Genomic DNA, 26,200 nt, shown 5'->3' with positions numbered 1-26,200 from the left:
AGGTTAACAACTACAATCACACTGTTCTCTCCAAATAGCATTGCACCTTAGTGTCAAGTCAGGAGAGGAATGCCATGGAAAGATACAAATTAAAAGATGGAAAATTCAAACCAATACAGGTTTTCTTGTAATTAAGCAGCTGATCTTGTTATCAAGAAACTTTTTTGAGCTATGAACTCACAGTAGTCAGAAAGGATATTGGATATGAAAGAGAAAGTCAAGAGTAAATGACATATCTCTATATAAACTATACCATTGATTACAGTACAGGTTTGAAATATTAAAATCTAATGTCAGGATTATTTTTTTATTTTTTTATTTTTGGAAGATTGCTTAGAAAATATGAATACCGAGTTAACTAAACGCTCAGCCTTACAGCGAATATTTTAGTTACCCATTTTAATAAAATGTGACAAGGCTCTTAAACAAAAATAGAATAATAAAAAATAATAATAAAATGGACTGCATATTTACTATCTTACTGTATCCATGTAAAATGTTATTTAAAATTTTATTTAAAAGCCTTTCTGGAGAGTATATATTATACCATTACTGAAAATTATATTATCTTTACATACTTGCAGGTATTTATGGAATGTTCTTGTTTCTTTTGGACAGATAAAATATATATATATGTTTTTGCCTTTCAAAATATAGTTTTCAAATATATTGAACCCAAAAAAAGTCTGATGCACTGTCAGGCACCTCAATTTCTTATACGTCTCCCTAGTTTGGTATAAAGGAAACAGTCTGCTGATGAAAAGAAAGGCAGCTGTGATATTCTTTCTTATGTTTATTTTACCTGGCCATGGATATTCACCACCACTCTTCACCAACATTATTTAGTACTCATTCTCTACTGTTCTACCGTCTAAATATCTCTCTCCTCCTTAAAATATATTTATAAATGTAAAAATATATAGACACATACAGAGAAAACTATGAATCCAAATAAAGCCATGAGTAACTGTAAACATATTTTTATGAATTCCTGGAAGCTACATTTATTATATAAAACAAACAAACAAACAAACAAAAACACAAACACAGAATTAAAGTCAACTTTATTTTATTTACTATTGTCAAACAAAAACTTTCTAGGGCAAGACATTAAAAGAAGTGAGGCATATATAGAAACTTAATTACATTCTTTCAAAATCCATAGTCAAAACATCCTAGTTCAATGGACACATAGCACATTATGTGGTGTACAAAAGTTTTACTGCAGATAAAGACATTATGGCGACATCTGCCTGGCACTTTAACACCTCCTTATATTAAAAATTACATACACCTTATATTAAAAATTACATACACTTCCAATGCTAAGGATCAGCTGTTTCTCCACCTTATGTTTTCAGACTATGCCTCTTGAAAAATGCAGAAATATTTCTTTAAGTGAAAGCCAAACAGTATTTGGAAATAAATAAGTAAATACATAAGTAAATGAAGTCTTTGCTATGATCACTTACAGTTCATACCTGGGGACAGAAAAGGACACTGTAAAGTCACATCCCAAAGGTAAATAAATCAAGGTAGTGATGGAGTTATAAATACCTCCACATAGGATATTTTACAATTTGTATTGAAAATAAGCATTACAGAATTTCTGAGTTTCTCTTAAATTATTTTTGTGTCACTTTCTTTCAGAAGTTCTGCATAGGTACGCTTGTTTTTCCCTTGAATATTTACCTAGCATAAGACTCAGAATATTTTAGCTTGAGACTCAGACCATTTTAGAAGATATTTTCGTGTAATAAAAGAATTGCAATTTGCATTCTTTAAGGACACCACCACCTTCCAGAAACACATTAAATGAAGCAGAATGAAATCGAAGTAGGGCAGTTTGGGAATTATTTTCAGCTGTGTTGCAGCTCTGAAGGGCTCTTTCAAGTTAGGCATTCAATTTAGGCAAAAATACCTGGCTTCTTGTAGAGTTTATAACCTAAAGGCTATTGATTTGGCAGTATCAAAGTCGGTGAAGATTCCTGGAAGGAGCTGAGTGTCGGTGTACACTCAGGAGATGACCAATGACACAAGACATGGGATGACAACCGCACATTTATATTTGCCATCAAAATTTTTGAGAAAATAGTTAACTTGAGACTCCTAGCTATACTTGAGAGCAAATTGCAAGATATTTATGCGTACTATGTTACAGAAAATAATCCTATGACACATTTTTCCTTGTGGGGCTGTGAGTCTCACGAGATGAAGGTTGACCACCTTCTGTCCCCCTGAACTACTGTAATGGTACAGATCTGGTCAACATGCCTAGGGATGGATACCATTCTTTACTCATGTTTAGCTTGTACTAAATAGTAATATAAAAGTAGAAAATAAATTAGTTCACTGCCACAGAGATATCAAATGTATACCAAGTATTAATTATGCATTTAGTATGTTCAGAAATTGGTAACTCAGCTCTGAAAAATATATATAAGTGTATAACTTTGATAACTTTATATGCATACTTTACATATACATAGAAAGTCACAAACTAGGAGCAAACAAAAAATGAGATGTCAGACAGAATCACTGGAGACAAAAATATATATATTAATTAGAATCAGAAAATATGCCTGTGTTCAGCTCTATTTCTCAATAAGGCTATAACGTTTGCATACGTATGGTTCACTGGAGATTGTTCTCACTGTAGGTGTGTTGGTAGGACTTTGCTTTCCTCTGAGATTCTACAACTAAAGTAGGTTATTTTTTCCCATTCTGTGTTAAACAGACTCATAATTTACTTCAAACCACTGTTACCATTGCTCCCCGAAATGATGTGCATAGGCTGCTGATCTTTAAAACTTGTTAAAATACATGTATATACATATATATATATATGATATACATATATATACATGTATATCAGTTTACTAGTTTTGAAGAGACAGACTTCAAAACAAATCAGAGACACCAAGTACTTGAGTTTAAAATCCTGTATAAAACCTTTAACGTGACCTGTAGAATTACCAATTCTGCTGCATGAAAGTCACAGATACTGTCTTAAAACAAGAGTGTGGACTCTTTCTGCTGGTGTCAGTTAGGACGAGACTGGTTTTTAGAATAAAAGCAAGGACAAAACTAACAATCATCTTTAGAAGGGAATTTCTTGCACTGCCCCAAAAGGCCATTAGGACCTCTTTTGCTAAGCGAGGCCCCATTTCTGTAGTATCTCAGCAGACAGAGTCAGCTGCTCTTTATGGACTATTATTTACTTATTAATTAGATATTTCAAGTCAATTTACTTAGTCTGAGCATTAGCTGCTCTACAGAAAACAACCACAGAGCAGTTACTTTCCTGTGGATCGCAGCCCCAATTAATAAGCCCGAGTGGCTGCATGGGGAGCAAGCTCAGGCCCTGTGTGGCAGTGGGGTTAAGCAGTCACAGCCCAGCTTCTGGCACGCTTCGTTAGCCCCTGCTCATCAGCAGACACGTGCTGACCACAGCTGAAGTGGTGGGATGTGTGATACCCTAACGCAGTGTGCCAGGTGCTATGAAAAATGATTTGCTCCTAGCGGCGCTATCTAGTTAAGGGTGTTCTCTCAGTTCTTTTGAAGTGGTTTGTGAAAAGGAGCCGAGAATCCCCCCTCCTGCTTCTTTCAAGAACTTTGTTTGGAAAAAAAAAGAATATTGCCCTGTTAGGAAAGCCTTAATTAGGTTTTATCCAATGAGTCAAGAGTAACATTTATGCAGAACAGCTTTTGTGTGGTGAATGTCTTGTTTGCACAACCTGTGACACTCAACAAACCCAAACAAAATGCCCCTTTGCTCATCTCGCTGACGAGCTCTTCACTTTGCACAGCTTGGCACAGAGGCCAAGATGCCCTCTTATATCCTAGTTGCAGCTACTGAATGGAAAACAAGGCAGCTCCTTCAATGCAGTGATGGAAACTTGGCAAGTGTTCTTCCTCTACCCTCACAACTCCGTGCCTCTGCCCAAGGCTTTCATCTCCTCTGGTATGGAGGCCGCCTCACTATCGAACACGTACTAGCTAAATTAGGGAAGATGGAATGATCCCTTATCATTAAGGCTGTGTGTAATGCAATTAAAATGGAGCATTTTCTCACAGCACAAGAGTTCAGCCCTGTTCTCATTCTGAAAAAAAAAAATAAAATAAAAAATAAAAATTGGGGTGTGCCTTAGGACTTTGATTTGTTAGAAATTACTGCCTTGAATAATTATGGGATGATATTAAAGACTGAAATGACAGAGAAAGAGCAACTTAGAGGCACTTGCTTCTCTTACATAACTGCAAGAACAAAAAATACAGGTTGGAACACGGAAGACAGCAAGGCTGTGAAGCTGACCTAGAAGGGTACTTATATCATGAGCTTCCAGAGGTCAAAGCGCTGCTGTTATTTCCTCTTTCTACCCACATTGCATAGGGAAAGCTACTAAGCCAAATGACAAATTGATCCCAAGCACATCACCTTCAAGGGGTTACAAATGCCAAGCTGCTTTGTCCTGTTTCTCTTCTGAATCTGTTGGTGGCTATCACCAGGTTTCTTTGGAAAACAACCAAACCAACCAAAAGGGATACTTCTAAGCAGCAGCCAGTAGGGGCCGACACAGGATTAGGTTCGTGAAGATGGCTTTGTGAAGTCTCCCTGTTGCAGTTAAGGAGACTGAGTCACAAACAGAGCAGGAGAAAATGAGTGCAAGGAAACTGGAGTTGTTCAACATGCAAGGACTTCATATAGATCCAGTAAAATCGGTAAAATTCTGTAAAACTCCAAGGTCACTAGTCTAGACCTACTGCTTGAGTTGTTGCTGAGACAAGAAGCATGAAGCTACATGTCCTGGAATTTGGGATGATCATAAATCCTGCACCACAGACCCAACTAAACATTTTGGGTGAAGATACTCCTCTCATTTCAGAGGCTGCAACCTAAGCTGGTGGAAGCAACCCCTCACTCCTCTTGTGGTAACACTTTGAAAACACGGATTTCACCAATCAGAACTTGCCCAAAGGGCCATTCATCTTCTCCAAAAGAAGCCCTAAGAAAAACATCAGAAAATAAACTCTATCTGTCCTTCCATAGAAATCTATTACTCCTCCTAGACTATATGAAAATGTAGGTTCTTAACTGGGGTTTTAAAAATGCATAGATACCTGAGCTGAATTTTTTTTTTTTTTTTTTTTTTTTTTTTTTTTTGCATTTCATAGAGGAACAGAAAGCTACCACCCTTTGAGATGTGTGCACGCCAACATTATCCACAGGCCGCAGACACTGACCTCTAGAAAATATTCTCCAAACCACATTCAGTACTCCACATCAGCTGCAGCTCTGAAAAGGGCAACATCGCAACCTCATACGCTCACTGCTCCTCTTCCCAGTGCTCACCTCCCTTTACAAGCACTGCACAGCGTGGCCATGTTTACAAGAGAATTGCCTGAATTTCAGAGGCACCCACATTACACTTCCAAAAATTATGGCATTTGGCTAAAAAAATTAAATATGGTTGTAAGAGGACAGTAGTAATTACATCTTTAATTATTCCTAAGAACACAAAACACTTAAGTCCTAAATTGTTTACAAATTTAACGGCTTACAAACCCGTACTTCTCAGTAATTTTTTTTTTTTTTTTAAATAGCATTTTCATTCATAGTAGTTCTACTAATAAATCTATAGTTTTTAGAAGAATATTTACAGAACTTTAATGAAAAAATAAGACTTAAGCACATAAAATTTAAGCAGAAAATAGCTTACAATTACACTGGCAGTAAAGTAACATGGCTTCCTGGCTACTGTACTCATTACCATAAAAAAGGGGATAAATACGAGCATAAAAGATTTATTTTTCTACCTGCCATTCTGCACAAGCATCGCATGGTATAGGAACCACTATATGTATCTACTAAAACAGGCGGCATCATATCTGTAAACATATTAAGAAAAGTACTTAGATAATATCATCAGCGATAGCTTTACAAAATCTGAACTTAAAATCTGAGTGTAAGTCAAGTCACATTAAAAATTCCAATGTCATTTACAGAATCATTCTAAAAACTGGCTCTTTAACTGTTAAGACTATTTTCTTGTTCTTGCACTTGCTCTTGTGCTTGATCTTGTTGTCCTGTTCGTCCCTCCAGCAGTCTGAGTTGTCTTCACATTGCCTTCAAGTTTTTCTTCAGTTTTGTTTCTTTTCCCTTTTTTGGGTGATCCGTTTTCATCATTCTCTATTCGTAGACAGAAATATTAAATGGAAATTTATATCATAAATCAAGCATTTTATAGAAAGTCAATCTTCAGTTCCATTGTTTTTGAAGGGAGATGTCCCTAATGACTACGTTCCAAAGCTTACATCTATGAGTTCAACAAACCAGTTACAAAACCCACACTTCTGCACATCCAATATCCTTTAAAATAGGTCCCCAAGGACATACAGCTATTTCTGAAAGTAGGTTAACATTAATGAGAGCACCAAAACCAATTAGCTATTATTTTAGCTAAAAATTCTTCTACTGATATGTAAAACTAAAACATATCTAACACTGAAGAAAAAAACAGCAAAAATGAATGTACAGCAACTAATTTATTGTCCAGCTAGAACTGCAAAGTCAGGCTTGTAGTTGTAACAAACACACTGGACGCTTCTGGAAGAATCCACATGGCACAGACCAGTGAAGCTGCTCCAAGAGATGAGCATCGACCCAAGCACCACCACTAAAATCCATGTGGGGAAAAAGGACCTCCCCCCAAAAGAAACTATTCAGACCGGTAGAAAAGCACTGGGAGAGATCAGTCCTTTGGGAGGTGCATGTAGCAGTGTCAAGAAGTGAAAACTAGCAGAAGTGTGAAGTCAATAAACCAAGAGGGGAACCTGCCACAATAGATGTACGTGTTACGTTTGGATAAGCACACGTAACAGATAAAGAGATGAAGAGAAATGAAACGAGAGCATGGCCAAATCACAATAGGATTAATGCACATAACCTGCCAGAAAATTCTTTGTGCATCTGTAAAGATTCATTACTTCCATTTTATTATATTTATTTGACGATAATTTCTTATTACAACGTGGTATCTTTAAAATTTTATCACATCCAGCTGAAAGGTTTAGGGAATATTTCAAGTGTCTGAAGCTAGAGCTCTATTGGCTTGGGGAAAATAAAACTGAAAAACAGGAAAAGTGAGAGACATGTGGAACTTCTGCTGTCATTTGAGCTCAAATACAGCTCCAAGTCCTTCTAGCACCAACTTCATTACAGCACGGATAAGTTGTACAAGCTACCCAAAACCTGGACATACAAAAGCAGGAGCTTAGATGGTATTTAGGAGAAAACAAGCACAGACAATGGGTGCTACAAATGTAATTATCATGCTATGCTCATAACCACCTGTAAGTTAGTTAATTGCTGTTATTTAACCTGCAAGTTACGGATTGAGACAGCAGAAGAGCATGAGAGCATTTGAATAACTCAGCAGAAGAGGAATACAGCTGTCAGATGCCATACAATCAATCCATTCTGCTTTGGAGAAACATCTGGTTTGTACAGGATAACCTAGCCCCTTCTTTACTTACCTCTCTTTGCTACATTAAAGACCCACTCTCTATTTACATTAGACTATGGCAGCCAACAGTAATAACCTGTACAAAATTCTAGACTTAGCTATATGTAGAAAATAGAAATATTTTTTTTTCCTCACCTGATTTTGATTTTTTAGGTGGTACATCATCTGCTGGCAACAGACATTTTCTTCTGCGAGAAGTGGAAGTTGTCTGTTGGGTAGGGTTAACCTCTTTTCCTTTTCCAGACTGATTACTTTCTTCAGAACCAGTGGGTATCAAACACTGCATTTCCGAAATGTTGCCGTTTTCAGGCAAGTTGCCATTGTCACGAAGAGAAGTAGCTGCCTCTGGTTTGAATTGTACATTTTTCCTCTTATTTCTCAGTTGCCTTTGTTTTTCCTGGGATGAGTTATTTTCCAGAGCTGTACCTTCACCTTCCTTAAGGATTCCGTTTTGACCTCTGTCTTCAGGCAAGACAAGCTTTTCCCTGAGAAAGGTTGAACTAGTTTCTTCAGATTTGGAAGGAACTATTTTCCTTCTGCCTGCTTTCGATGGATTTTCTTTTCCTGATTGGGTTACTTCCAAAAGTATACCCTGTTGCTCTTTGGGAGTTTCATTCTTACCATCTTCTGGCAAACCTTGAAGTGAACTAGAACTAACAGCCAGTGAAGTGATACTACACTTTTTCCCTGAGTACCCTTTTGAAAGGTCAATTTTTTCTTCGGAAGAGGGTTTTTCAGAAATCATTTGTTTAGCTTTCCTATGATTATTATTTCTGCTACTTTCTTTTGATAAGTTACGTTTTCCCCGAGCAGGAGTAGAACTTGTGGCTTCTAATAATATGGCAGCTTCATTCCTTCTGCCTCTTTTTGGTTGATCTTTTAGACTTGAAACAACTGCTCCTAACGGAACATTTTGATCTTTAAGAGCCTCTTCTTTACCATTATCTGCTGGCAAACCACGTTTTCTTCTAAGAGAAATGGAATTAGTTGTGTGTGACACTGGAGGAGTTTCTTTCCTTCTGCCCCTTCCTAATGGCTTTGCTTTTGCACAGGACACCGATTCCAAAAGCACGTTTTGTTCTTCATTAGTACTCTCCTCTTTGTCATCAGTTTCTGACAAGCCACGTTTTCTCCGGAGAGAAGCTGAACTTTTTGCCTCTGCTGCTAGATCAATCTCTTTTCTTTTGTCCCTTGCTGATGCATTTGCTTTTGCCTGTGTTCGATTCTCTTGCAGGATTTCAGTTTGCTTTGGTTCATGTGCTTCCTGCTCATTTCTTGTCTGCTTTTGATGTCTATGAGCAATGCCATCACTGTTTAGAGCAGTTACCAATGTGTCAGCTGTGTTGTTCTGGTCTTTCATTACTTGGTGTGCCTGCTTGACACAACTAGAGGCTGAAGACTCTTTGGGAGAAGATTCCTCTGTTTCTGACTTACATTTAAGCATAAGATCTAGGCTGTTTACATCCTGGGCAAATTCATCAGCCTTCTTCTCTGAAGAGTCTTTTTTCCCTCTCCTGCTTCTAGTTCTGTTTGCTTCTTGTTTGAATTCCAAGTTGAGAACAGTTACTGGCATTTTATCTGTCTCTCCAGAAGGTGATTCTGACTTTAATCTTTGAGATGCCTTTGTAGTATTTTCCTGAGCATTTTCCGCTTCATCTCCCAGAGATACTTTCCTCTCATTTTTGGTGGGTGATTTTGTTTCCGTAATGGTTTCATTTGAAGTCTCCTTGGCTTTCTGAACATTCTGTGTATTTTCAAGTGCCATCCCGCACATGTCTGGTTTTACTTCTGTTGGTTGTTTTCTAGCATTTCTTGAAGACTTACCTCTTTTTTCTGTTACCTTTACTTCAAGTTCAGTTCTGTTTCCAGATGCTTCTGTGGGGGCAGTCTCAGAAGTCTGCTCATCACCTTGTAGTAATTTTGCTGATTGGTGTTTACGAAGTTTCCTTGTCGTCCCATGAAGTTCCTCTGAAGGAGCTTGTTCAACCTGTTCATTCCTAGCTCTTCTTTGTCTTTTGGGTGGAAGCAGTGCTTCTGTGTTTTCTATTTTTTTCATTCCTCTAGACCTCTTCTGATGCAATAGAAGAATTTCTTCTCTGTCTTCTACACTACCTTTGTCAGATGCGTTTTCAGATTTTTTTAAATCTGTTTGCAGTTGGTGATTTTCATCCTGAGTGCTACTAGATACGCCTTCTGTCTTTCTGCTTTGATCATCTTCAGTTACAGATGTGCTACTGATATCATACTCCTGCAAAGCCTGTTTCCTATTTGCAGGATCTTTTTGTAGCACTGAAGAATCTTTTTCAGAAGACTCAAGATCCTCACTAGGATGTTTTAACTCCTTAGGTTCCTTAGTTTTACCTCTTCTTGGTCTTCGAGTATCAACCTGCGTTTCCACAAGTGAAACGGTTTCAACTGTTTTCTCAACAGGATGCTTTGAAACAATTTCTTTTTCCATGCAAAGATTTGTTCTCCTTCCTCTTCCTGTATTTTTAGCTACTGAAGTTGAAGTACTGATCTCTCCCATCTCTTCTTGGATGCTCTTTTTCTCCAGACCTTGCAATTCTTTTGAATTTAAATCCTTTTCACACTGCTTTGTTGAAGGTGGATGTACAGTCTTCCTTGGTCTGCCCCTTGTTAGTCTCTGGGTAGAGTGGTCTTCACTAGTTGACAACTTTTGTTGAGAATCTTTATCTTGTGAAGTATTTCCTTTGTCTTCTAAAACAGTTTTATTCCCCCCTACAAAGTTTGTCATATAGAAAAGAGCACAATCAAAAGTTACACATTACTATGCCCGATCAAAGTATCTCTTGAGTTTTCATTTTCCCAGTAAAGCGGTCTTGCTCTAATGAATCATATTTTATTTTAAAAAGTAACAGGGATTTAAACAGACTCCTAGAATAAAACCCAGTTTAGTACACAGAGTTATTTGTTTTATTTGACAGGTAGCACTCAAGCTTTAAGATATATTTTGAAAGTCTTTGCAAATAAAGGTGATTTTAAGTGGATACCTTAGCAACAGGTGATTTTTTGTTTGTTTGTTTTTTACACTGGTATGTTTGGAGATGCCACCGTTATTACATCAAACTACTACACCATTTTTTAAACACCAATAGAATGCCAACACTGGTTTGTGTTACAGATTACTGCTCAAATTCCCTGAGATATTTGCTCCTTCCATACTATATAATTTGGAATTTTTACAACACGTTGAAACTTCCTAACAACACACACAGTCCTGCATATTCATTATTACTCTAGTTAAAATAAAAGTGTTTGTACTTACCATACTCACGACTGCCATTAGTACAAGCAGTTACAGCATCTTCCTGCTTAGGATCCATAACATTTTCTGACCTGACCTAAGGAAATAAGCAATAATCAATACTTTTGTGTGTGTCTGACAGGACAAGAAATAGTTAACTAATAGAAAATTGGGAGTGAAACAGTTGAAAAAAGTCCTGCCAAATACTTTATGAGAAAATGAAGCCAACTTCGTTTGCTAACTGCATCATATATTTGGTACTACCACAAAATTGAACTTAATACTTGTTATCTGAGCTAGTGTAGCAGTTTTTACAGTGAAAGACAACACAGTAGAGTTTTAAAAAGCATTCAGTAAACGGGCTGAACATTGTCTAGTAAGATTAGAAAAAGAGGGTTATTGAATCTAAGTCATTTGAATGTTTTGAAGTGTTTTATTGTAGTTCTACACAGACCAGCAATACTCATTTTAATCTATGGATCTGGGAGTCAACAAAAATCGAGGCTAATAAAATACACCAATGACAAGAGTGATGAAGGTGCGAATTGTAAGGTCAAAATGGTAACCCAGAGCAGCCTCAGCAGCCATTTAGGTAGGGTTCCTCTAAACAAAGTACATCCTAATACAAGCAAACAGAGTAGAATTGGTGTCCATTCAGCAAGCAGTGAATGAAAGCCTTATGGGCATGAAGAGCAATCAACTGACTACGTGGTAACACCAAATTTTGGCAAAAGCTCAGTGCTCTTGGATGTTTAAAGTAAAAAAGTGTTTTGAATTTAATCTACAAGCTATGAAGAAGCTGTACAAAAAAAAAACAAACATGCATATATCCCACTTATGAAAAGGAAGGCACAGAAAGAACTCCATTGTAGTCTGTAAGTAATTTAAGGGTGCTTTAAACATAACAGAAACAAATGACTAGAAAAAAAGTGCTCCTTCAAATTTGTACTCAGCTGCATCTTCTGGTTTTTACCCATTCACACCTGGACAAAGCTACCAAGGAAAACACAGGTTGTCAACTTCACTGTTTTCAAATAAACATCAGGTGCTCTTCCAGAAGGTATTTTGTCAGCCACAGGTCTTGTGCATGAGATATTTTAATGAAAATACAATGATATAAAACATGTCTTATTAGATGGCCTAAGAGTTCACTTCAACCACAGGCTCCAAGCTTAAATAAACTCTTTCCAAAAGCTAAAGAAAATATTTTACCTTTGTTTCCTCTGACTTCTGCTTGGCAGTCTTCATAAGCTGCTTGATGCCCGACAGGACCTCTACAAGTCCTGGCTTCTTCTCTGGGGTTTTTAATGGCTGCTTGATGGCTGATCCAACGTTGACTGACTCCAACTTCTCATCTGGTGTTTTCCTTTTACTTTCCAATTTCACCTGAGAGGCTTGTTTCTCTGCACTTAATGATACGCTGTCCACATCAAGATCTTCTTCCAGCATAGCTATTCCTTCTGGAATTCTGGAGTACATTATTTCAAATATAGACTTTGGAGATTCCTCCTCTCTCATCAAATCTGAGATGTCATGACAATCCAGTATCTCTCCTGAAGAATCTGGAGTATTTAATGGTGACACCATCATCTCTCCTGAAATAAACAGTAGGTTTATCTAATTTGGCAAACAAACTAAGCAGAAAATCCAAACATTCCAATCGCTGTATAACTAAGTAAAAAATGGATTCAATCAGCCAAAGCTTTCTACAAGCTAAATCCAAAACTGTGTTTCAGCAATTGGTTTGGTAATTAGCAAGAAGGCAATTAGCTCCTACAAGGCACAGCATACGTTAAAAAAATTAAGCCTAAAAAACCTTGATGATTTTTTATTTAATCTGATAAAAATCATTAGTATTACTACTCTGAATATTGGATAATTCATTCTTGATTTTTGTTGGTGATTCACTAGATGCTCACTTTTGCTAAATTCTTAGTAAAACAGAATTTAAAGAATTCTGAGTTATTCAGGAACACGACTGATATGCAAAAGACAGAAAAAAAAAAGCTAAGGATCATCTTAACACAAATCTTCCTAATCTGACATTTTTCTTAAGTAGAATCTTTGCAAAATTCTACAGCATAACCACTCCCTGCCGTAAGATTTTGTCATTGAATCTAGATGTATCCCCTGACAATTGATTAAAGGATTGCCATGCTTCAACACAAGGTTTGCCTGAAACAATACTTCAGCATTTAGAAGTTCGATATAAAACTGAATGAATAAAAAAATAACACCTACCAAAAAAAATAACTGGAACTACTGGAAAATGTCCTCCAATACATGATAAAAAAAAAATCAATGGTTGCAAGATGCTTTATCTCTACACTAAGTCTGCCTAGCATTAGGCTATGCACTATCAGTGAGTTGCAGACACAGCTACCCCAAAGTATACTTTAATAATTTCTTTCCAATTAACAACCATACCAGATTCTTCAGGAGTACGCAGTTCAGAAGTGTCCATTGTCGTGCACGGTGGTGTAAGATCACTGTCACGAACAGTGCTTGAAGGTGATGTTTTTCCACTTGTATTTTCTGGAGTGTTAAACATCTCAGCCAGCCCTATAAATTATATTCAGAAAAATGAGCACTTGTTTCGGAAAAAAAAAAAAAAAAAGTGCACAGTTGGCAGAACCAGTAACAGGTTTTAAAAATCTCACAACGTACCTGTGAAGCTTTCATCCATATTCAAGTTTTGTTTCAAGATTGGATTTTTCACCACTTTAAGGACCTGTCCAGCTATTCTACCAGTGGTAGAGTGCGCTCTGCCTACAACTACTGTAGCAGGAGATTCTGCATGACCTGTGCTAAAATGACCTTTTATTTTTCTTTCTGGAGGAAAAAAAGGAAATAAATAAATAAATAAATAAATAAAAATTAGGACACAAAGATCCCTTTTATTTAAAACCTAGCCAGAATCACTCAAGAGATTCCACAAATTTATTGGTCGTGTTTAGCTAATACAGACTGCTGGGCATACAGAAGTGGTTAAATTGCAGCTACTTTAAAGGGCTGATTCGTTGTGAAATGCAGCTCATATATTCGTTTAAGATTTGAGTGACTACGCTCAATGAGCATCTGAGACAAGTTTTCTTAGCTTTCAGAAACGCTCAGGGATTATCCTGAGAGTCTTTCAGTCTTACTCCTTTCCACCTGCATAGAATCCTTTAGGTTGGGAAAGACCTTCACCATCATCCAACGACCAACCTCACCACCACGTAAAGTGGTTAAACCGGAACAGAACCTCTTTCAAACAGCACTACAGCTTCAACTACAGACAAGGGACAAATACTTACTCCATCCACCCAACACAATTAGTTATTTAGATACATTCTTAAGATGTTTTGAATTAATACATTTCAGTAAATTCAAGTAGATTTACACGCTGTGAGAAAGACACCAATACCCATTTAACATCTTGCCAAAATCTCAAACTTCCAGCTTCTGCAGTTAAATGCCAACAAGCTGTTTCAAGGTTAAGCAAACCCCCAAACCTTAAAAAGAAGTAAAACAAATACCTTTGGTGACTGTGTTGTCTTCTTCATTGGTCTTCGTTTTGGGGCACGTTTTTTAACGGCCTTTGCCTGTGGTCTTGCAACACCCAATTTTACCACTTCTGCCCAAGATTTCGCAACTACGAAGCAAAACAGACACAATAACCTTAACTGGCAGCTGTGTAAACAGGACTTCACAGCTATTTATGATTCCAAAGGATTTGCTGTAGTCAGAAATCACAATTTCAAGCTGAATCTTAACGAGTGTCCAAGCATCCAGTACGAGCGTCCAAGCATCCAGTACAAGTGTCCAAGCATCCAGTACGTTTCTACAACAAAAAGCGTCATACAGTTCCAGAATCTGTGCTAAGTGCTGACCTCACTCTGTCCTCACTCTCTGCTGGAGTTCAAAAAGCATTTGGACAGTGCTCTCAGACATGTGGTCTGATTTTCTGGGCGGTCATTTAAGGACCCAGGAGTTAAACTTGATGATCATTGTGGGTTCCTTCCAATTCAGGATATTCTGCGATTCTGTGAAATATTTTCCTCATTACAAATTTGCCATAAGCCTTTCAGTCTTGCACTTTATTGTACCTGAATTTTTCCTTAACAAAATGTAAGGTTTAACAGCAAAAAAATGTTTTTTTTGTTTTTTTTTTTTGTTTTTTTTTTGTTTTTTTTTGCTTTTTTGTTTTTTTTGTTTGTTTGTTTGTTTTTTGTTTTTTTTTAAGTGAAACATATCCAGGATTAACCAGGAAGGCCTGTGATTTTATCTCACCATATAATAGGACTATCACTGAGACACTGCACACAGACACTGCACACAGCATGTTATTCACAACTTTAAAATGATTCTACAAAAAACGAAGATAGCAAAGAATAATAAATTGCCAGATGAATGTTGATATTGATGGGAAATTTTAAATTTGAAAGAGTCAAATTGATATAATTTGTTTTCATAAATTAAAGACATCTCTTCTTTAAGTGTTTTCATAAAGATTAAATTTTCAAGAACCAGATTCCCTCTCAATTTTTCCAGTGGTATCAAAACTATTTTGACCAACATTTGAATTTGAATGTTCAACAATTAAAATATTTGTGTCTCAATGGTTATCATCCATGATGTCTGCCATACACCCAACAGTTACAGGCAGTCCAGTCTACAACTGACAGTGTGTGAACTGGCTAGGGAAAAAGGCATAAAGAAACTAAGCTGAATACAGGTAAAATGCATGTTTTCACCAACAAAAATTATTGAACTGAAATTGTATCAGTTACATACTACTCCAAATTGAGGGACTTGGAGGATCAATACCGCAATTAACCTAACAAACAGAACCTTAATTCTACCATTTTTCAGTTTCTGAGTATTAGGATTTGCGTTCTAAATACCTTGTTATAAATCTAGTTGCTAAAGCGATGGATAAGTGTGAGAACATAAAATTTTGCAATTCTCAGATGATTCAAAAAAAAAAAAATCCCACAAACCATCAGAATATACACCGATCATTTGGTGGTCTCAGAATAAAACTAATAATAGGACTACTTCAGTTTTGTAGCTGTTTTTTAAAGCAGTAGAAATCATATTAAAATTAACTGCTGAAACAAACCTAGTAAGTTGGCAGTAGAGGCACCGCTTCTTCTTTTTGAACTGATAACTGCTACAGCACCACTCCTCCTCTTCATGGGAGTCTTCATACTACGTCGTGAACTTCTTGTTAAGTTGTTAGGTGTTGCCATTGAGGTTTTATCATCTTGGCTAACACCATTAGATTTAGGTGTTTTCTCTAGGGCACCATTTTTCTCCCCTGTATTCATATCTTTTGCAACACCGTTCTGCTCTTCTGCAATTGGTGATGGTGTTGTGATGTGCGAAACAGAGAAACGCCCTTTTGTGTAAGGTGCTGGAGAGCCTGTAGGAAGCTGCGGTGTTGCTTTTCCAGAGTCAGGGGAAGAGGCAGCTGGGGGCGTCTGGGCTGGCAATTTTTCTGGTGACATTTTTTCTTTTTGCAAACATACAGAAAGTTCTTGGTAGAAAAAAAAATAACAAAAAATTACTGTGCAAAGCTAAACTACAAGTGTTCTTTTCTATCTCTGAAAGTAAATGCAATAGTATAAAATAGCATCAGATCAGTTGAAAAAGTCTTAGATGTTACTCTCTAAGAAGAAAGCAAATTGGCAACAACTTTTAAATTTCAAAAGCCTCCAATGGCCTGTGCAAATCCAACTGAACAAATTAACTTTGTTACTCTAGTTTATTCAAAACAGTCTTATTCCCATAAAGTGCACTACAGGCTTTCACTAGCTTAAATCAGCAGCTGAATGTTTTCAGACTTCTGGCCAAGCCACACGGCCATAGCTTGCATAGTCTGGCAACAAACTACTCTTTCTAGATTGCGTCTCTTTTCTGCTATTTATGATTAACTGGTGCCAGTAGATTCTGCTGTTAAGCACAAGCACACAAACATACTCCAAAACATGCATGAGAACAAGCAAAAACGTGTGATGAAATAAAGCACACCCCCTGGATAAAGAGAGGTAGACGAACAATAAGCTGCACATCCTCCTTTGGAGGAAAAAGTTTAAAAACGCTGATTAAAAAATACCATTATAATTCCCAGTCAATATGTCCACTTCCTAACATACATCTTTATTATTCATTTTGAATTCATTTTTAGAAGTCTTTGAATTTACAAGTTCTGTTCGTATCACTTAGCTTAGCGACTCGATTAGCCTCAGCATTTATTTACCTGGACTGCAAAGTGCTTCAGCCCCTGAGCCTTTTTCAGCACTGCGCGTGGGGAGCCTCCAAACAGTAAGCTCAGCCTTGCAGGAATCGCACCTCGTTTAAGGGGTGAGTTGGGAGGCAAACTTTTGTCAAAGAGTTCCGGACTTAGATGACCACCAAAAGACAATCTTTTTCGCTTGCCTAAAGGCTGAGGTAACAGATCACCGCTCTTCCTCTTCTGAGACACTCTTTTTGTGTTACCTAAACAAAAAATAGCAATAATTGAATATATCTCCACAAATCAAAGAATCCAGGAAGTCACCATTTTAACCAGCACAGGAAACAAGGCTTACTTGGGCATTTTAAAGGCAGAATCATATTAGAAAGTAACTCATTTACATTCAATTGGAGAAAATTTTATAGAAATTACTGGTTATTTTTAGGGTCATATATATAAAAACATGATGTTACAGAACCAACGTATCAGCAATTAATTATATATTTAAATGGAAAAATTCTCACGAAAATTAAGAGATTTTCTCCAATTAAGTGCCAACAAGGCGCGAAATCTATTTACCTGATTCTTCTTCAGCCAACAGGTCAGAAACATTCATTTCTGCAACAGCCTCATTGTCTTCCAGTACACTAGCACTTCCCAAAGACCTTTTTGATGATGATCTCCGAGGTCTTAGAACACAAGTATCTTCCAAATCTGATTTCTGATTACACCCATTGGTGGCCAGATCTTGTTGAGTTCCACTGTCCTGTCTGTCTACAGTCTTATTGTCGTGTTCTTCAACTGCATTTGTCTCCAGTGCTTTCTCAGTTCACAGTTCAGAGGTTCTCGGCCTACCCCTTTTTCTTCCAGAGCCAGATTTCTGACTAGCAGGAGATGCCAGTTCTGATGTTATCTCTCCTGAAGTTGGTGTCTCTGAATGGATGCTTTTGTTTACAAATTCTTTACTTTGTCTGACATTTCTTCTGGGACTCTTGGAATTAGAAGCAGGAGACTCAGAATCTCTCTTTTTTGAATCTACATTTGTCTGATCACAGATTTCTTTCAGCACTTCTACTTTCCCCGATTTTCTTGGTGTATGTTGTTTACTGTTTCGTCTCTGGTTTATGCATTTATTTTCTGCCAAAGGCTGTTGTTGGAGGCTATCATTTCTGCACACTGAATCTTCCCTTTGAATTTCAGCTGAAATTTCTGAAAAAGATTTGTGTTCCAACAACACATCTCCTCGAGCTGTCGGAGTACCAATATTTACAGAATCCACCCCAGTAGCTTCGTTGGTAGGTGACATGAAACAAGATCGAGGACTCTTCCTTCTGGGGGTTGGTGTAGACATAACATGTTTGTCTACTTCAGAAACGTTTGTCATGTTTGTTGTCTGCGCTATTTTCTCTGCTGTTATTGCAGAGTTGTAGATTTTCACCTCATCTGCATAACCCAAGCGTTCTATGGAGCATGGCTGCAGCAGACATGCTGCATTTCTGTCATTCTCCTTACTGGGTTTGGGTGTTTTGGCTGGAACTTCAGTGCCTTTAGATTTACCTGGTGTACTTTCTTCCTTATGATCTTGCAAGTTACTTCTCCTGAGAATACTTTTTGTCATCTCCTTTGAAACAGAAGTTCGCGGACTTCTGGTAAAACATTTCTTGGTAGCACTTCCTACCATTGAGATTTGATTAAGTTCTGAACTAATTACTTCTTGTTTCATTTTATATTCTTCATTATTTTCACTTATGCCAATTTCTTTTTCTTCAGTAGGGCTTACATGATCACAACTTGATGCGATTTGAGCACTTGGTTCCTGCAGGGCACCCTTACCACCTTCTTTTCCAGCTTTTTCAGGTACATTTCCTCCTTGCAGAGTTTTTTTCACTTTAATCTCATGTTTCAGCGTTTCATAGAGTTTACTAAAGGGAGACATTTCAGTTTGCTTTCTAGTAGATTGTTTTATCTTATATGAAGATTTAGGTGTTTGTAGCTTAACTGGTAAGGCTTTGGACATATTTTCCTCTGTACTTTGTTTATTTTCATCAGCATTTTGTTCTTTGCACTCAGAATGATCTACAGCGTAAGCAAAGCAAAAACAAAGTTATGTAAAAAAAGCAGAAACATAAGTAAAGTTCCTTAAATACAGATGAGAATTCCCTCCTTTCCTCTACCAAGGCTAGCAACCAGGCTCCAGGATATGGGACTGTACACAAAGCTCTGTTTACAATAACAATTCTCTCATAATAAAAACATTAGTTGTGAAATGTTTAATAAATTTTAAGTTGCAATCTGGACCTTATCCCACATTCAGATAAGGCAATTTGTATTTCATGCTGCTGTTTTTCTTCGGTGGCTTATATACCTATCTTTCACGGCTGCCACAAGACAAATCTGTGAACACAGAACTAAACAATCACTGAGATCGGCTTACCACAATTCAGTCAGTTTCCTGTCTTGCATTTACCCAGGTGCTGTATTGTTCTAACTGTACCAATGCTTCTCTAGGGTAAAGCAAGACAATAAAACAGAGCTAGCACTTCCCAAATGAGACAGAGCAAGTGACCGCACGCATGCTGGAGGCCTGAAGTAACATGCTTCACTTCACATTTTCCACGCAGAGAGCAGTCAGCTAGCAGGGTTCATCCAAGAAGTTGCCTTTCGAAACCACAAGAAGCTGAGCCCTTGTGAACATTTACACATCCACAGTCTCAACACTGCCATATACCAGCATGAACATCTACTAAAACAAATGCTGACATGTCCACTTCTCTTAGATGCAACGGGAAATACATGTAAAGATGGAGAGACTAACAGACAAGGAAAAAGCACACTGATCAACTTTTGGAAAAGGAGATGGGGGTTAGGAAGGAGATCTTTAAACGTGATCTTTTGGGGTTTCAGCAAAACGTTCAATACTGTTTCTCAAAAAGTGTTACTGCCCGTTTGTCAGAATGCAACAATGTGTTTTCCCCTGGCATGGGTAAATCACAGCATTTAAGTACAATGCAGTAGTACACTGACACAGGAATGTGTACTGTGCTCAGTTTGAAAAATCTTTAAATATATTTATTTTGCTCTTTTCAACCTTGTTTTTCCTCCATATGCTAAGAATTAAAATTAAGGAGGAAGATGAACACAAACCCCCTATAATACAGGTACCAACCTGAAGATCTTTTAGATCCTGAAGTTTGCTTATGTAATAACTCCACTTCTGCCACCTGCTGAACATGAAGAACCTGTAAATTTGTACAACGTTACAGCAGAGCAACAAATATTTATTTAGCTTTCTACTGAACATTGGAAAACGCTAGATTTATAAATGTGTAAGCATTGCATACTGAACAGGTTTAAAAGCACTCAAATTAAAACCGAGTATTTCACCACTTAAGAACACTAACCGATACTCTACACAGCAAGAGCTCAAGTCTTGTTTTATTATTATTAGCTCTAAAAGCAGCTGTAGCATATGAACATGTACAAGCACATTCTAAGCTCACTTTTGTACCAGACCTAGTGGAAGAATTTTATTTAAATAAGAGAAACAGAACGTACAAAAATCTTCAATAGCCACAGTACTCGCTAAGTAGCAATATCCCCTTGAAGGGTTAAAACATTGTTGGGAATTAAAAAAAGAAACAAGTGCAAATCAATTATTAAAAGATAAACTTAGTTTGATATTTATAAATTCCAACAATTTACTAGCCCATAAAACAACATACTTTTGGAGGAAAAAAATGCTCAGGTTCTAGGGCAAACATCCCCATTTAAAAGTACAAGTATATCCAATGTTAATACTTTGTTTCCTGCATCCTATCCTCTCCTCAAAAAAGATAAGGATTCGTTTCAATAGGTTGCCTATAATCTTAATAGATGAGTAATAGATCTATTAACAGAAACTGATAACTCTAAAAATAATATATTGAGTTTAAAAAAGATATGAGTTCATTTGCATTTTCAAACGGAAAGCTAGCCTACGATTGAAAAAATATTCCTCATTTAAAAAAAAGCAGACAAAACCCACAACAAAACAGGGAAATAGAATTCATCCTTATCAATACTGATACCAATGTATTTAGAAGTAAGCCTGTCACCACAAATTTACCTGCCGCGTTTCATCTTTTGGAGATCTGGAACGCCTTTTTCTTGGAGTTGATTGGAGAGGATATTCAAACCTGGATGAAATATTTTAAAAGTAAAAACAAGCATTTTTTTGGTTAAATAGCTGATAACTAAATTCGCATTATTAAGATAAATGACCTAGAAAGAGTTGTCCCACTCCCAGCAATACCAACATATTGCTTTAAAGTACTTTCACTACATCAAAATATTCTCTTCTCCTAGAAATGTGTTTGTCCTTGAAACAAAATCAAAATGATCTCTCCAGACAATTTTATCTTTATTGATTTAGCTTAATATAATATATAAAAGTAATAAAAAAAATCTTTAAGCCGTCTTGCCTTCTGGAGAAGCTCTATAAGACATTGTAAAGAGATACAAAATAAACTAAATTATCTTTCTGAAAATGGTAAAATGATGTTTTAGGTTTTCCCATTCATCTACTGCTATCTCCTGTATCTTCATCCGGCAGGTAGAGACCGTCCACAGAGTTCCCCACACTGTTTGGCTGCAGAACATGTTCTAGGATCAAGGCATTGTCTGTCAGAGACAGTTTGTCACTGGCACTTACCTGAAAGAACGATCAATAATAGCTAACACATCTCCGTGCTTCAGAGGTACAGGTTGCTGAAAACAGCTACCGTTCAGCTGCGTAGGATTTACTGTACTTAAATTTGTCAAGATTGCCTAGAAATAAAACAAAAATTTCAGTAGCCCGATGAGATGCAACAATGCAATACAAATGTCATTAAAATATGCATATCTTACCTCCTCGTTTTCATTTACTTCAATTTTACAATGTTCTTTTGAGACCTGAGGCAACTGGATGCGCATGTCACATTCTGTTCTCCTAGAGGTGAAAATATAATTGGAGTTTACAGACATGCAGAGAGGACAAAAAATCTCACTGCTGTAGAATTTGGTGCTTTGACATCCCAAATTTCAGCTAATAATTTGGATGACTGTACACAGAAGAACAAAGGGACAAGAAAATACATTGAATGAAATACTTAACGTGATGTCTATCGCACCAAAAGAGTTTGGAACACTAGGAAAAAGCCAGAAAGTTATTGCTACCACAGGGAAACCTTTTCTCCACCAAAGAAAAAAGTGAATGTGATCAGCAGTTTAAATTCCACCACTTTTCTCTGGACATATACATTTAATACATGCCAACAGACCTAAGGCAAGAGAGCAGTCACTAAGTTCTCCAGGTAAGAAACAGGGGGAATGCTGTACTTGGTGCTAATTTCTGTGATGAAAAGTGGTGGAAAAAACAGCACTGCAGTAAAAAGGATCGAAAGAGAAACGCGGAGTCTAAAGCTTGGATTCTAAGTCACGTTATCAGCAAAATACACTCTGTCCAAAATCTGTCCTAGTGCTAACAATACAGAGATCAAAAAAAACAGTGTCTGAGTGGCTGAGAAGCAGCCTTTTCATCCGCCAGTAAAGCCAATTATTATAGGACTGGCTCCAGTGTGAAGCCGCAGATTACCATTAGTGGCCAAAATTGTTAGAATGCAGGCTTGCCCTGCCTAACCCACCAGGGAGCGTTGAACTCATTCACCTTAATTGGCTAAAAGAGTTGAGATCCTGAAGACAATTAAGTCTGAAAAAAAATGCAGGACATTAGGCAATGAACGGGAAGAAATGAACCACCTAAGGCTTTCAACTGTGACAAAAAAATATCAGGAGCTTATGTTTCTGTAATGCCAGAGAATCCATACTGGAAAAAAGGTAAAATAATCAAAAATCTGTTCATGACAAGCCTAAAAAGACATTAAAACTGATTATCATCTGCCTGGGCAGCTCTGCTGAAGCCAAAGAAGAGTATTATTGACACTGCAGTGCTTCCCACAGACTGGCACTACGGGATCTGATGCAGGACTGGATAATTAGTTAAGATATTAATCAATCAATCAGAGAAGTGCTGAGCAAACCCAGTTCAAGAGAAGTAAAAACATTTATCAATTCTTGATACTAGCTCGTGCATTTCATTACTGAGGCCTTGGAGAACCAAAAAAATAATTAAAAAAAAAATAAAAAAATAAAAATAAATGCAAAAGAGCACTGGTATGAGCACAGTTGAATGCAAGCCACTTTCCCTTCTGCACTGGTTGGTTCTCTAGGACCTGCCCGCAGATAAGAGTGCCACCACTTGCTAATTGGACACACGTCACATGTAGATTACTTGCAATCTCATAGCTCTAGCGGATCTCTTTGACAGAAACTTTGGGGAAAAAAAAAGAACTTTTTTTTAAACAAGGAAAGGTCAAAAAGCGATGACAAACAGTAAGTTCCGCTCAAGTAATGTGAGTCCAATACCACTTTTCCTACCTTGAACAGCATTCACAAATACAAACAGTTCTTACTTGCAAGTAAATATTAAAAAGATTCTGTCTGCAGGAACTATCATTAATGTTATTTCAATGCATCCGAGTACTCGACACATTCTCACCTTCCAAATAAACAAGAACTTGCAGTGAGTGGAAAGTGAATTCCATCGGTCCCATTGCGTTTAATTACAATTATTTTCCCGAAGAGCGGCATCTTCCAACATAAGAAGTCTTACCTATGTGAGAATGTCAAAATTACTCATCCAAGTCATGATTTATTCTCATAAATATGTAAAGCAACGTAACCCTTTTTTAATGCCGTTCAAAACACTCCTAAAGTACAGCACAAGAGCCTTGTGCCTGTGCCACGTGAACGAAGTGCCATTTCCATGTGTTTCCCTGCACCTGGGAACTATCCACCACGAGCATTGGTTGAAATCGTGCACAGGAGCGCGGGCACTACACGTTTGGAGGAAACAACGCTTTTAACAGCGGTAAGAGCAGTCATCACGTGCTCACACAAACTTAGCAATATCGCTTTGACGTATGCCATAGCTGCTTGGTATCCATCAGAGCCTGCAAAGAGGCAGCACCACTCATACAATGGTTCATTCCATGAGCGATTTAAAGCTATTTTCAGGCAAGCAGTCACTCCTGCTCACCTACACCTGGTGCGTTACCTTCCTCTCATCTACTGGGACGTTCTCGGACTTGGCTTTCAAGCAAAGCTGCCTTTGAAGCAAACCTGGAGAAGCCGTGACTGCGGCTGGAGCTATTTATCTGCAGCTCCCTGTCAGTGCCAGCTCTCACACCCGCAGAGGTTTCACAGAAATCCCGCTGCAGGCTGGGTCTCAGAAGCGACTGCGTCCCCTGGGCTCTCAGGGAGCTCCCTCCTCCAGGAGGAGGCTGAAGCACCCGTCATTACCACAGGATCAGGGTCCCGAGCGTTGCGTTAAATACAAACCTGACCAAACCACGACATTTCTCACCCCTTGGCCCGTCAGCAAAGGAAGGACCGAAGGGGAAAGGCCTGGCAGGAGCCCCGCGGTGCCGGCTCCCTGAGGGGCTCCCACAGACACACACAGCGTGTGACAGCACTGACAGCGCCCCTCCGCCAGCAAACCCTTGGGTGTGCCTGTGCACGGTGCAGCGCCACATGTTGTTCATTTGAAAGCAGGCCCTACAACAACACCTATAACCCGCGCATGGGATTAAAGCCCAGCACCCCCACGCCACAAGCACCGTAAGGGCAGCACCACGGAGCGATCCCAGCCCGCTCTCAGCATCCTCCCCGGCACTCCGCTTCCCCCAGCAATAACCGCGTGTGGTTTTAAAGCTTATTCCCAACGCCAGCAGCCCCCCGCCCCCCCTCACCCCGTCCCGTCCCGGCGCTCACCCCCTCAGCGCGGTGCCGGCTCCCTCCTGCTGCCGCCGCCGCTCCCCGCGGCGCCCCCCTCCCGTCCCTCCCGTCCCTCCCGCCCTTGCCGCGCGCGCCAGCGCCGCCTCCGCCCGCTCGTATCCCTCCGCCGCGCCGCTCCAGGCACCTGAGGCACCGGAGACACCGGGAGCTGCCGGAGCCGCCCCGGGGGGACACGGCCCCACACACCCAGCCCCGGTCGAGCCGCCTCGAGGCCCCTCGGCTCTATCCAGCGCCGCTCGGCGGACGGACTCTTTTAGCCCGGGAGGCCCCAGTTGGGCAGCAGCTCGCTAAAAGCTTCCTAAACTAACGCAGACAGCCGAGGCTGGCTTCTGAGCCGCTCCTCCCCTAATTCAAATTGGTTTTGGTTTTGTTTTCTTCATCATAAAAACAGGGCGCTTCGAAGGGGTAACAGTAGGGGGAGCGCGGAAGGAAGCAGCAGTAAAAGTGTTGGAAATAAAATCAGCACTTTAAGTCTGTTGTCGTCATCTAAGTAGTTACCTGCTGTTACCTACAAAAATTTATTCCCTGACAGGAATTGAGTACTAAGGCTTAAAGTTGAGACTCTCAAGAACTCAAAACAAAGCCCATGCTGCTCTGTATGTGAAGATTTTAAAAAAAAAAAAAAAAAAAAAACACTGGTGAGGAGCCAGGGTGACTCAGGCCTTGACCAGAAGGCCTTGACTGCATAAAAGTAGAAAGCTGATACGAGAGAAAATTGTCATCACCACATCCAACATCACGGCCATCCACATTCTTGGCCAAGTCTACGCTTGATATCTATCATTTAAGCAAAAATTGACTTCCAGTCAATGAGATAATATGGTATGAAAAATGACAAGAAACCCTGATCTGAAAATAGGCAAGCAGAAGATGCCTTTGAACCCTTTAAATGTAGACTCGGGTCAGAAACATTTTTAGACTGGAAGGACTCCACCTCAGCCCTTCGTGACATAGAGAAGATTATTTTTAAAATGCTCTTTAAAACATTTAAGCACAGATGAAAATTAACTACATTATGACACATAACTTCCATTATTATGCTCAATTCTTTCTTCATTTTGCACATTTTTACCAGTGGCCTGCAGTTACAAAGCGCAGGCCCCAACTACCTCACGTTTCATTCTCCAGCCTCCTCCACGCAGTACATAAAGCCAATTTAAAAGCAAGTCATGTATTTGCTCTCTGCTGATTCTCTCTGAGGCTTAAGGGAGTCACAAAAGAGTTTGGACTTCTATAAAAGGGATTAGAGAGTACGGCTCTCTTCCCCTCCATGAAACAGAACAGGAAAGTTCTTAGAAATGAGGGAGTAGAGGT

The 26,200-nt window shown here is 38.6% G+C and overlaps 1 protein-coding gene across 1 annotated transcript in view; it reads right to left on the bottom strand.

Moving 5' to 3' along the window:
- The window catches only part of LOC140002815 (uncharacterized), a 35,679-nt gene extending 10,412 nt beyond the window's left edge, over window positions 1-25,267 (bottom strand). Inside the window, 15 exon segments of the mRNA XM_072040208.1 lie at window positions 7,662-10,265; window positions 10,813-10,855; window positions 12,004-12,386; window positions 13,219-13,353; window positions 13,459-13,629; window positions 14,309-14,425; window positions 15,896-16,327; window positions 17,050-17,274; window positions 17,591-19,087; window positions 20,178-20,250; window positions 21,117-21,186; window positions 21,702-21,817; window positions 21,899-21,980; window positions 23,589-23,702; window positions 25,011-25,267. Of these exon segments, the coding sequence (XP_071896309.1) occupies window positions 7,662-10,265; window positions 10,813-10,855; window positions 12,004-12,386; window positions 13,219-13,353; window positions 13,459-13,629; window positions 14,309-14,425; window positions 15,896-16,327; window positions 17,050-17,274; window positions 17,591-19,087; window positions 20,178-20,250; window positions 21,117-21,186; window positions 21,702-21,817; window positions 21,899-21,980; window positions 23,589-23,680 (6,040 nt within the window). The 5' untranslated portion in view covers window positions 23,681-23,702; window positions 25,011-25,267.
- Window positions 25,268-26,200: the final 933 nt, after the last annotated feature.

This window comes from Anas platyrhynchos, chromosome 6, assembly GCF_047663525.1.
Source record: "Anas platyrhynchos isolate ZD024472 breed Pekin duck chromosome 6, IASCAAS_PekinDuck_T2T, whole genome shotgun sequence".
Taxonomy (NCBI): Eukaryota; Metazoa; Chordata; class Aves; order Anseriformes; family Anatidae; genus Anas; species Anas platyrhynchos.
Note: the sequence above shows the minus strand (reverse complement) of the source record. Positions and strands in the feature narration are given on the sequence as shown.